The following is an 11,555-nucleotide window of genomic DNA, read 5'->3' on the forward strand; positions in this document are numbered from 1 at the left end:
ATGTATGAACAGTAAATGAAACTGAATGGTAAAGCACAGAATCAGTATGTTCCTGATGCCCTCTCGACGCCAATGACTGGTTGCATTATTGTTTCGGTAATCAAAACAAGATGCATTGTTGTTAATCAGTAAGAACCTTTGGCTGCAGAACAAAGGGCGATCATTTTGCTCCATTTTACTTGACAGGGTGAAAAAAAAAGTCCACCTTTAACCAATATTTTTCCACCCACAGCACTTTCAAACGGACTACTTCACTGTTGCAAACAGTAGGGTCGCTTTTATTTTTCTCAAACTCCTACACAAACTGAAAACAAAAATGTTTTTTGTAAAGCCAAACTAAAATCACTGTTAAATATATTAAGTGCACAGAAACACTGTAAACAAATGTCAAGAGGAACTTTGACAAACTTCGACTGGTTTCGTTACTGGGAGCACATTCAAGTGCTAAAGCAGTCCACCAGCTTTTTGGAATTCCAGGGACCTGCATGGTTTCTCAGAAACTGTTGCTTGATCACATCTTTGACGGTCTGGTAGACCACAGCTTCAACCTATGAGACAGAAAACCATTTACAACTGTAAACTTTATTAAAACACAGTTCACTTAAAGCCCCCCTCCAGTGAAAATCAAGTGTTTAACCTTGTAAACATCTCCGTGTGGTGTTTTTCATGTGCTACAAGACATATCAGGGACTGCATCATCTCCATGGCTGGGCCTGTCTGCTTTTAAACTGCAGTGTACCAAGGACAGGCTGAACAACATGCACGAGCCAGCTGTAGCCTTCATCGTAATTTTTGCAAACTCACTACTGAATACTAACGTTAACATTACTACTACTAATTACTAAATTCCAAGCTAGCTAAGTTTCAACTAGTTGCCACTAAACGCTGGCAGAGACGTGTTTTGAGAATCTTAGGGTGCTTTTCGACAGCAGAAATTTTCCCCAGGAACTAGGAACCTTTTCAGGAACTCTGTGCGTTTCAACAGCAGGAACCAGGGTCTAAATTTAGTTAGAAAAGCAATTATAGTACATAGTGGGCGGGGACTATGCAGATTCAGGAGTTTTTAAAGAGGGAGACGGAGAAGGATTTTTACAAGGTAATTAAATGCATTCTGCAGAATAAAACATATCAGACACTATTTATTATTTCAGGCAGTGCATTTTTTTGTGTTGAAACATGACTGGAGCTGCTCTTTAAGCATGATCAGATTACAGATTACATTCAAACAACCACACTTGATATTTTCATTGCACTGCATTGAGCGCTGGGCATTCATGTTACCTTCTGCAGCTGATACGCACCTTGACGCTGTGGTAGGTGGGGAGATCCAGCAGATAGCTATGCCCGCCGATCCGTGCAACTCGGAGGAAATAACTGTAGAGGGCTCTCTTACAAAGTCTGCTGGAGAAGCCCGGCCCGCTCCCAGACGGAGAGCTGGGAAATAAGAAACGATATAAATATTAATCCAGTGACACGCATCAATTATCTTATAAATACACATTATATATAAGTGCATTTAAAATGTAAGAGTATATAATATTCAAGGTAAACTTTTGTTAAACATACATTTTTTTCCTTTAACGTTCACCACGCTTACACTGATTTGCAAAATCTATATCCAACCTTTGTAATGTTTGCAGGGCATGTTTTTTTGCTTACCAATCCTGCACTGTGAACATCAAATGTTATCCAACATAAATCTGTTTGCTGCCTTCTTTTGCTCTCTTATATGAAACCCAGCAACAATATAGGATAACAAAACATCCAAAGAGCAATTATGGTCTTCTGTGATACAGACAACAAAATGAGAGTTAACAGTCCAGTGAAATAACGGCATCTCCTTGTCCACTGAAGTCTTGCTTTGTAGTTTGTAACAAACACACTCCCCCAGCAATACACCACAAAAAGCTAGCCAGTTAGCTAGCAGCAGCGAGAGGTGGGTGATGCCCCTTCAAGGATCTGCTTATATGACAAAAAGTTGTAAATGTAAAACATGTTCCTGTCTCCACTACACTTAATGACTTCTGCTTAAGTCACTCAAGGAAAATTGGCGTTTCTATTACCTGAAAATGCTGATAGGCCTTACTGTTCATAAGATATGTTGTAAGGTACCTGAATTTGGGGATAATAGTTTAAAACTTTAAGCTGTTTAAGCTGAAATAGAATGATGATGTATGACTAAAGACGAAGCCATACGTCATCCTCCGAGCTTGTGCAAGGACCTGTCATCACCTTATACACTTTTAGATTGAAGACAAGTTCATTGGAAGAAATGGCATTCGTACAGTTTGTTTCTGGGATTAGGCCTCAACTGCAGTCCAAAAACACAACTGTGGAGGACCTGTGGGGATTGCTGGGGAGCAGTAGTATTTAAAAGGAATGAGCAACAGATCTGAAGCCTTGTCAACAGTCAACGGAATCAAAGAACAGAGCGAGGAGGCACTCTGCAGCCTCCCAGAGAACATGGCCAGAACACAGCCTCCGGTGCAGATGGAGGCTAGTTTGACAACAGGTTATACAAGGTGATTTACAGTGGCTCCGACAAGGACTCTGACTCCGGGGAAAATGACCACAGCAGGCTCAGACGGGGGGCAAGATTGACCTGAAAAAGGAAAGGAGTGCTAGGGAAGTTGGTCGTAAGTTAGCCTTGGCCTCTGGAGGTCTGAACGCATGTTTAAGTGGGGTCAGCCTGGCGAGGACATCCACATGGTACTGTGAAAATAATTACTCAGATAACTCTGCCGTGACTACTATTGCATATGTTAGAACAGCAATCTGTTTGATGATGGATGACGTCCAACTATTAACCAAACCCTCATTCTTCAAGTAACACTGGGTGTAGTGAGACTTATTAATATACTGAATGCATGTAACATAGTGAACTGGAGGATGCATTCTCTGCTTCAGGGGTCAGCTGTGCTAAACATTAAAATGTGTTTGGCGAGATAATTCTGCTGCAGCTATAATTTTAAGTGTGGTTTGGCTGAATGAGAAGGTTTTTCCAAAGAATGCACTTATCTCCGCTGCTAAAAAACTGTCTGGGGAAACCCCCGGAGCTGAAGCCGGGGAGGCAGACAAGTGGTGAGAACCCCAGTGCAGTCAATAAAGACAGAGTTTGGGGGTGGTAGTAAGTATGACAGCATTTATAAAGACAGACACTAACAGATGGCTTTGGTATGGGGTCTGTTCATAGGCCACTACAAAGTCTCCGGTCCATAATATCCATCATCCCACACAAAAAGTCTGTGGTTTTCATTACCAATACATTCCAAATATAATGGATTTTTTCTGGGCAGAATTCAATAGATTTGGGTGCAAGCCAGGGTCTCCAGGAAACAATTAATTGCTCCAGTGGTGAAAACCATAACAAAAGGAAGCTAGGAATAATTGGCATGCTACTTCTACATCTCTAAATTAAAGGCGTCTCATGTGACACAAGCAGCGTGTCTTTTTGTTTTCACTCTATAATTTGGGAGGTTTTTTTCAGTAGGTGCTCTTGCCATCCTTTTAATTCCTTCTCAGCTCCCCCTGCACATATTAGGTCCCGTATCCTTGCCCTTATTCTGTTCTTTTTCTTATTCTGGAGCCTTTTTCCTTCGTCTATTCACAGTCTATTTAGATTGTGTTGCAGAGCTCATCCTCACAAATCACAATGTTGCCTAAAAGTGATGGTTCAGGCTGCAGTGCAAGAGCTGAAATATGCAGCAACACTGCAAGCACAAAGCAGGATCTGAAATCTATTTTTGGATGTAATCTCTGCTCAAGGACAACACAGCCTCCAGTGAGAGCCTTGTCTGTGTCATACTCTAGCTACCGGACATCAGCAGTTGTCCGCAGCTCCAAAGCCGGGAGATGGCAGGAGCCTCAGGCCTCGCTGAGACTGTCAAACAAGCAAACTGCATCAAGCTCTTCCAGCAGTACCACTCTATCCCTGTAAGTGGCTAAAGGGGTGTGTATGAGGTAGGCTTTAGTCAGGTCATGTCTCTTTGCAAGAGGAGGAGAGGACAGCATACAATTTTGGATGCAGGCACATGTTACAGGACATTTAATTCACTTTGTCGTGAAAAGGCAGTGTGTAGATGATTATTCCCAGTACAATTCATCTGCTACTTACCCATCGATGATGAAGCCATTGCTGCTGTTTAGAACTTCGATATCCTTGTCTCCGAGGCACCAGTTGATGCTGAGATCGTCACGCCACGGGGATGACACAGCGGGCCCCACATAATCCCCACAGAGAAAGTGGATGTTGTGTTGTTTGTAGGATGGTGGCAGAAAGTCCTTAATTTCATCACCCAGTCGCTTGTTGGTGATATCAGACACTTCGTCATTAAAGACCTTCTGGCCCCCTAAATCAACAGAACAAACTCTATTGGCTCTTCAAAAACAACGTACATAGACACAGAAAAAAGAAATTCATTTGTGTAAGATGTAGCTGCCTGTAACGGACCCCTCCTATCACAGGGTCAGAACTCAAGTGTATTATGCCACCTGGAATATAAAATATCAGGCTGTACTGTGTAAACATTGTGCTGGAGCCAAAATGTGCACTACCCTACCCTAAGCTAACTTAAATATGAGTTCCAATTGGAATTAACGGAGTAGTTTGACATTTTTATTTGGTTACATTTGGAGATTTGGTAGAGAAAACTGAATTCGCTGTCGCTTCTTTGCATTATGAAGATACAGTCAGAAGCCAAATTGCTTAATTTAGCACAAATACAGGGGTAAACAGTCCGGCTCTGTCCAAAGGCAACAAAATCTGCCTTCCAGCTCCTCTCAAGCCACCATGTTGTATCTCATTTGTTTCATCTATAAATAAAAAACAAGTGTAAAATCAACAAATGGTTACGCAGGGACTTATTTGCTGGACTATTTCTTGGCTAAGAGCAGAAAGCTGCAGGCTGTAGCTTCATGCCTAGCTTACAGATGTGTGTCATTTCCAAAATGTTAAATTAATGTTTAAAGGCGCTTTACCTAGCACCACGCTGGTGATGTAGAGCGGCTGGATGAAGTGGGTCAGTAATGCACCCTGAATCCCAGTGACAGTCCAACGACACAGTTTGTCAGTGCCGGACATGCAGCAGACTTTGGCCCCCCACAGACTCGGTTCCAGGTAGGCTACGGGGACCAGCAATCCTTTGGCGTGATACTGCAGCTTCATGGCTGCCCAGGTGCTGTTCGCAGGACCCCTAAAGAGGACACAGTGTTATATATTCATATCCACTGTTACGCAGGATAGTAGTTCTGATTTACTCTACTATAGAGCAGACATTGAAAAGATTTTATGATGATGCTCAGGGTTTGGGATATCAGGAAGTGGTTCAGTTCTGTGGTGTCAGACCTGGAGAAAATAATTGTTCCAAAGTTTGTCTAAAGTCTTTGGCAACAAGTATCATCCTACATCTGATGTGGAGTGAAAAACAACAACACCAGCTCTACTTTATTATAAGATATTAAAAAAATTAAGTGTTATATAACTTTGTAGGATCCTCTGAAGTCAAATCTGCTAAGTGAAAAAAAAATCTTGTTTTTATAATGCCACATACACACTGCAAAATACTGCTTTCTACAGAGCACACAGGACAATACAGATGTTAAAACACTCAAAAGAAGCCTGCTGTACTTGAAGTAGAAGTTCTTAGATGTTCCTTCAGGACACTGATTGGTGTAGAGATGCAGACTGATCCCAGGTTTGAGCTGAAGCTGGTGGCTGTCTGCACTGCTCTCGAAAATGCAGTTCTCCTTGGCCTTTGGATCGGCATCAAAGAACAGCAGAAGCTGTTTGTACAAAAACCTGAACACAAGCCAGAAAAAAAAAACAGTCTCACTTTGAGCAGCAAAGCACAAGAGCTGTGTTACAGTAGAGCGAGCTGCTTATCTAGGCAGCCTGCTCAAAAGTGAAAACACATGTCACAACTTCACCATTATTATCAGTAATAAAAAAAGCATTATATACATTTTATAAGAAAAAAACATTTTAAGTTAAGATTTAATAAACTAGTAAACTGGACTTTACTTAAACTCGTACTACCAAAATCTGATTGCAATTTGTAGGAGGTGGTTTTTGGTCCATGGTGGAATCATAAGGGTGGTTTGTAGAGCCCGACCGATTGCCAATTACCGATTTTATCGGCCGATATTCGCACTTCGCAGATATATCAGTACCGGCGTATATGTCCTCCGATATTCTCCGATATAAATTACTTTAATTTTAGCAGCACTGTGGGAAAAAGTCATTACACCTCCTGACAAACAGAGGGCGTAGTGATAAGTTTGATAGCATGAGAGCCAGGATCTCAATCCTCAAAACAAAATACAGCTTAAGTCAAGAAATGAAACAGCCACCTCACTCATGGTTAAACGATATGTTCTAATCAGACACATTAAAAACACTATAATATATTATAATATAATAAAATATTTTTTTGCATTTTGGAACATAAATAGCAAACTTAACAACTTAAACTACTCAGTCAGCACTAGGCGGCAGGCATGGTGGGAAATGAGGACGTTCCTATCGCTGCCAGAGTTCGCGTCACAGCTGAGCAGAGCAGCACACACAGCGAAGGGAAGCATTATCTTTCCCATACGGAACGAAACATTGTGAACAACAAACTCATGTTAATCACAGTAATCAGCCAAAGAAAGCTTGCTTTCAGAGCACCGCTGTTTCTACCCTCTGCGCATCTAAACTGCGCAGACGAGATCCCGTGTGTACAGTCTGGCTCTCAGTTAGTTTTAAGTTTGATAGTAACGAAGGTACAGGAGCTTTAAGCGTTATTGTCTGCTAGTTTCACAGCGGTTACGCTCTAAACAACAAGCTTACACATCTATACCTCCATACAACCCCACAGGAAGAAACAGGATTTTGTTTTAATAAGCCATAGACGCGCTGCTGTCAGGTGTGTGCATCTGTCTACTCCGCCCTCAGCACACCTGCAGCTCCTTACAGCAGTGAGACACACGCACGCGCGGACTGTTCTCATTCACAGAACGGCAAATGAAGACGTTTTGTGAAGTCCCTTTCGCGTCTCATAAAGATGTTAAAGTTACAATGTTACTGTGCTACAGACAGACAGAGAGCAGAGCACAGAGATAACCATGTCACCGTCATGTTACGTTTTGATTGAGTCCTGACCTGTGGACTGTTGGCTGAGTTCCAGACCTCTGCCCCGCGATAGACAGTCCATAGATCGTCCAAAATGCCCCAAACAGAGCAGAATAATAAGAATAGAAACACAGACGAAGGGCAGATCCTCTGCAAATACAGACACCAGCTCATACTTCTCCTGGATTATGATGTTGATTAAGAGTGAATATTTAATATGGAAAATCCTGCTCATTAAGCCTTTCATTACGATTATTAACAGTATCAGTCAAATGAGCTGGTCTGTGTTAAGTGACTTTTATCTTCAGCAGCACTGTGTGAAGGTGGGAAAAACAAGAAAATCTTTTTTGTTCCTACTTCTGTGTGTTTTTGTGTTATACTCACTTCTATTTCATTTGATATTTTATTTTGCTGCTATTAAAGTTGCTACAGAAACATTAATATTTTAATTTCAGATACATTTTGAACATATGTGAATTTATCGGCCGATATATCACTATCGGAATTTTTTTACTTCCTAATATCTGAATCGGCCCGAAAAATCCAATAATGGTCGGGCTCTAGTGGTTTGTACCTTAGGAGAGCTCGTCTGGCGATGATGATGGCGTGGCAGTCATGGACCATCGTACCATTGTAGCAGAGCCACTTGCTGCAGCTTGAACGGCCAGCTCCCAACGCCACCGCTGTGTACTGCTCACATGGACGACCCGCTGTATCCAACACATCTAGGGAGAAAAAAACCTCATTTCTTTTAAATTGAATAGTAACTTTTTTCGCTTTTGTTGGTAGCATGACTCACTGAGATATGACTTATTTGAAGAATAATGTGTGAAGGTCATTTAACCATAAAATGACTCATCGGTCTCCATTCAAAGCATGTGCTTGTGACTGAAAGAACCCACAGGTCATTATCAATAGACAGGTCCCCCTTGATAAATAACTGCTCTGCAGCATTTAAATGTCAAAATCCTTGTTGAAAATGGAAAGCACAGTGATAAATGCAGTGATGGTACAATCGGAGAATTAAGCAACATGCGTCAATACGAGGTCAAAATGAAATGTATTCAATTATCTACAAAACTGTATTTTACCATTTTTGCAAAAAAAATCTGAAAATATCACACACAGGAGAGAGACCTTATTTTGATACATCCCATCAAGCCTTGCATGAAGCAGCAACGTCTGCATTGTTTTATAGGCAGAGCACACAGTGACCTTGAGACAGACAGCAGCCACAGAAGAGCCACAGACTTTAAACATCCCACATTATCTTTCCTGCTTAAGTGTCTTTCTTATCAAACCTACTGAAGAAACCCCACATAAATAAAAACTGAATCTTCTTAAAAAGAAATAAGAAATTAATTAATATAAACTATAGCGCTTACCTCTTATCAACACAAAGGTTGCCATGTGGCTCTTACAGGCCTGGAAATTAGGACACATCTTCAGGAGGCTGTCAAACTTCTCACTACTTATTGCTACCATGTGATTCTTGTGCCAGTCAGTTTGACAAACTAGGAGAGGGAAAAAAAGATGCATTAAAACACTGATATATGATCAGGGAGAGAAGGCATTTTGGACATCACCACGTCAGTGCTGACAAAAAGCTGTGCTCACCTCCAACACTTTTATGCGTTTGAATTGAAAATGATTAAATGTAAAGTGGCACAGATAAAACTGTAATGCACTGTAGGCAGTTTGGAGTGCTGCATTATACTGTACACTTAAATGCAAAGGCAGAGTCAAAGAATAAATCTCCATTCAGCTTCATGTCAGCACAAAAAATTCATTTTCTGACATTAGCGCTGTCCATCTGTTGCCTTGCCTTCTGCTTCAACTTGTATCATATCCCTGGGATGAATGAATCTTTGATATAGCATTAGCCAAGCAGTAACCTTGAACACAACATTTTCCTTGTCGAGCTACTCAAGCTGTCATTTTTAAAAGACATCTTACAAAATGTGCTTTTTTTGTTTTAAGAAAGTGACAGCATGATGTGTTGAGGTTTTTCAAGCCTGTGTTGAAAGATATGTAATGACTTGAGCTGTCCTTAATTAGCAGGACAAAGAAAAGCCTTGACTGACATCAGTGGCCACAGGTTAGTTGGAGTGACAGTACTAGCAGCAGTAAGGTTTTTAGATTAGAAGGATCGGTTCTTAATAGGCTACAGTGGCACCAGAAACATGATCTAGGATGCAAGCTGTAACAGTGAACCATTGTAGTATACCAGTGTGGCAGAGTGGTGTGAGAACATACAGCACACACTGACTATAACTACAGCACCTTCAGTGTTTGTGGTCTGAACTGAATTCTTGAAGTCCTTGATCTGATCCAGGAGGAGCTCTTCATCCGAATGTATGCTTTCTTTGGGCGACATACCAGGAAGAGAGAGGACGGCTTGGTCATCATCTGGGTCTTCTTCCTGAGAAAAAATTTCAGTCTGGTAAAAAATGAGGAACTCGTGTTTATAGGGATCAGGTAAAGTGTGAAATAAACATTGAGAATGCATTTCTGTTGTTCACAGCTTTAGTGATTAGGATGCTGCAGATGGTTTTGAACCTCTTAAGGTAGCTGGATAACGTTGACAATCACTGCTGTACATGCTAGTCACGTAATCTGCTGCTAATTATCACAGATGTCGAGATATTACTTTGATGTCAGCTTTTCAAACATGGTTAATACAATTCCTTATTCCCATATAGTTGTAGGTGATCTGTGCAGAACATTTCTCAAAAGGTACCATGTAAGTTTTCTGTTGAGTCTGACAGATAGTAACTCACATATTGGGATCAAATAACCTAAACCCAACACATTTCAAATATGGCGACTCCTATGCAACAACTAAGTAAGCAGTAGAAGGAAACCCAGATTTGACCTCTTTCCATATTTTTTTTTTACCTCATCTCCGAACAGGAAGTCACCAGAATCATGTTTATCTTTGAGTTTTTGGATGGAGGCCGTCTCCATTCTGTGTCTGTCACCTCCCTCTGAAAATAAGTCCTCTTTCACTGGGTTACGGTCTCTGGGCGCAGACAGATTTTCCCTGAGACAGGAAAACATTTACTCACCTCAAAATAACACAACACTGGCCAAACATTTAGAAGCCAGATAATATATTCAACAATGTTTTCCTCTCAGTGTCCAAACACCGTCTAGGTGACAGTGCCACGCAGTGACAGAGGGTTGAGATGGAGGGTGGGATTCAACAGCAAAGCATCATTACAAGCTTCACGATTACCTGAATGTTTAAGCAGAAGTGTGAAGGAATAGCCTGTGGATTCACAAATGAGACTGCACTGTTGTACTTACATTTTAGGTATTCCACTAAAATCTTAACTTAAACTTTTTAACCCAAAACTATAGGGATATCTTTGGTCAAATATTATAAAGTTTTGACGGCAAATATAACAAAAGAGAATGACTAAGACAAAGGTTCATAGCAGATCCAAACAACGTACATGATGTGTCAAAACCAAACCAGGCAGTAAGTTGTCCACTGTCCTGTAACTATGGGTGCTGTTATTAATGAGCTTCAGGCACTGACTATGTGCCCAATTTAAACTGGACACCCTCGCCAGCAGCCCCCTCACTGGCCTGATCTTAAACTTCAGTAACAAGCAGCCAGAAAAAACAAAAGCCAAATTGCTTTTGACAAAGAAATAGTTGCCAACTTTTTATTAAAAAGGCTTTGACCTGAGTTAAAGGGTGGGCCTAGAAGTTAAAGTTAAGTAAATGATTTATTCCGGCCTAATGAAAGTGGATTAGTGAGTGCATCTTTCTTGTTTAAAGACAGGGTTAGAATGTCTGTCTTTCCTTTTGTCGAAGATTCAACAAATGCCCTGAACAATTTTTTTTACCCATCATGAGACCCAACTCACTTCCAGACAAATGTTAATTTAGCAATAAGCCGGTTGTTCTATTAGTGGCTTTGCTGCATCATATACCGTGTGTTAGACCTGCTTTCATTACCTCGGTCCAGTGGCAGCAGAATATTGGGGCATATTATCTGTCACATAATCCTGAGGATGATGAAGGGGCGAACTCGGCTCAAAGTCTGGCAGAGACTGAAAATTAACTCCACGTCTTCTTGGACTGTATTTAAATGCTTCCTGGACTGCCATGGTTTCAAGCCACCTTGAAAAAAAAAAATTTAAATTTTAAAAAGAAGTTATTGCAGCTTCTAACTACACAAGCAACGTAATGCATCATGTTAATACTGCACCATAAATTCCTATTTTTAATGTTACCAGAACAACTTGCACTTTTATATTATTACTCTATGTAGCCTTCAACTATCATGATGCTGTGATGAAACAATAATTATTAACATATCTGATGTTATTTGCAGAAATATTTGAAAAAATCTGAATCTAGATTTTTTGTTTGTCCGTTTTTAACAACAGTAAACTCCTGTGCCTTATATTTAATAATCATCTTTCCTGTC

The 11,555-nt window shown here is 40.7% G+C and overlaps 1 protein-coding gene across 1 annotated transcript; it reads right to left on the bottom strand.

Moving 5' to 3' along the window:
• Positions 1–437: 437 nt before the first annotated feature.
• adad2 (adenosine deaminase domain containing 2) lies at positions 438–11,232 on the bottom strand. Its single transcript, XM_069672519.1, has 10 exons — positions 11,081–11,232; positions 10,010–10,154; positions 9,395–9,533; positions 8,497–8,625; positions 7,686–7,836; positions 5,627–5,797; positions 4,978–5,192; positions 4,115–4,349; positions 1,302–1,434; positions 438–548 (listed from the first exon to the last, which is right to left on the bottom strand). The coding sequence occupies exons 1-10, from the start codon at positions 11,230–11,232 to the stop codon at positions 438–440; spliced, it is 1,581 nt and encodes a 526-aa protein (XP_069528620.1).
• Positions 11,233–11,555: the final 323 nt, after the last annotated feature.

Source organism: Semicossyphus pulcher, unplaced genomic scaffold (genome assembly GCF_022749685.1).
Source record: "Semicossyphus pulcher isolate SPU_LCO1_2020_fin unplaced genomic scaffold, fSemPul1.0.p SCAF_10, whole genome shotgun sequence".
NCBI classification, from domain to species: Eukaryota; Metazoa; Chordata; class Actinopteri; order Labriformes; family Labridae; genus Semicossyphus; species Semicossyphus pulcher.

What these genes read in the sequence shown, in the direction of transcription:
- adad2 (XM_069672519.1), bottom strand. Translation starts at nt 11,232, where the DNA reads ATGGCAGTCCAGGAAGCATTTAAATACAGTCCAAGAAGACGTGGAGTT. An exon ending in ACTTCCTGTTCGGAGATGAG is followed by an intron (nt 9,534 to 10,009) that starts GTAAAAAAAAAA and finishes ATTTTTTCTCAG; the next exon opens with GAAGAAGACCCAGATGATGA. An exon ending in CATCACCAGCGTGGTGCTAG is followed by an intron (nt 4,350 to 4,977) that starts GTAAAGCGCCTT and finishes CTGTTGATTTAG; the next exon opens with GGGGCCAGAAGGTCTTTAAT.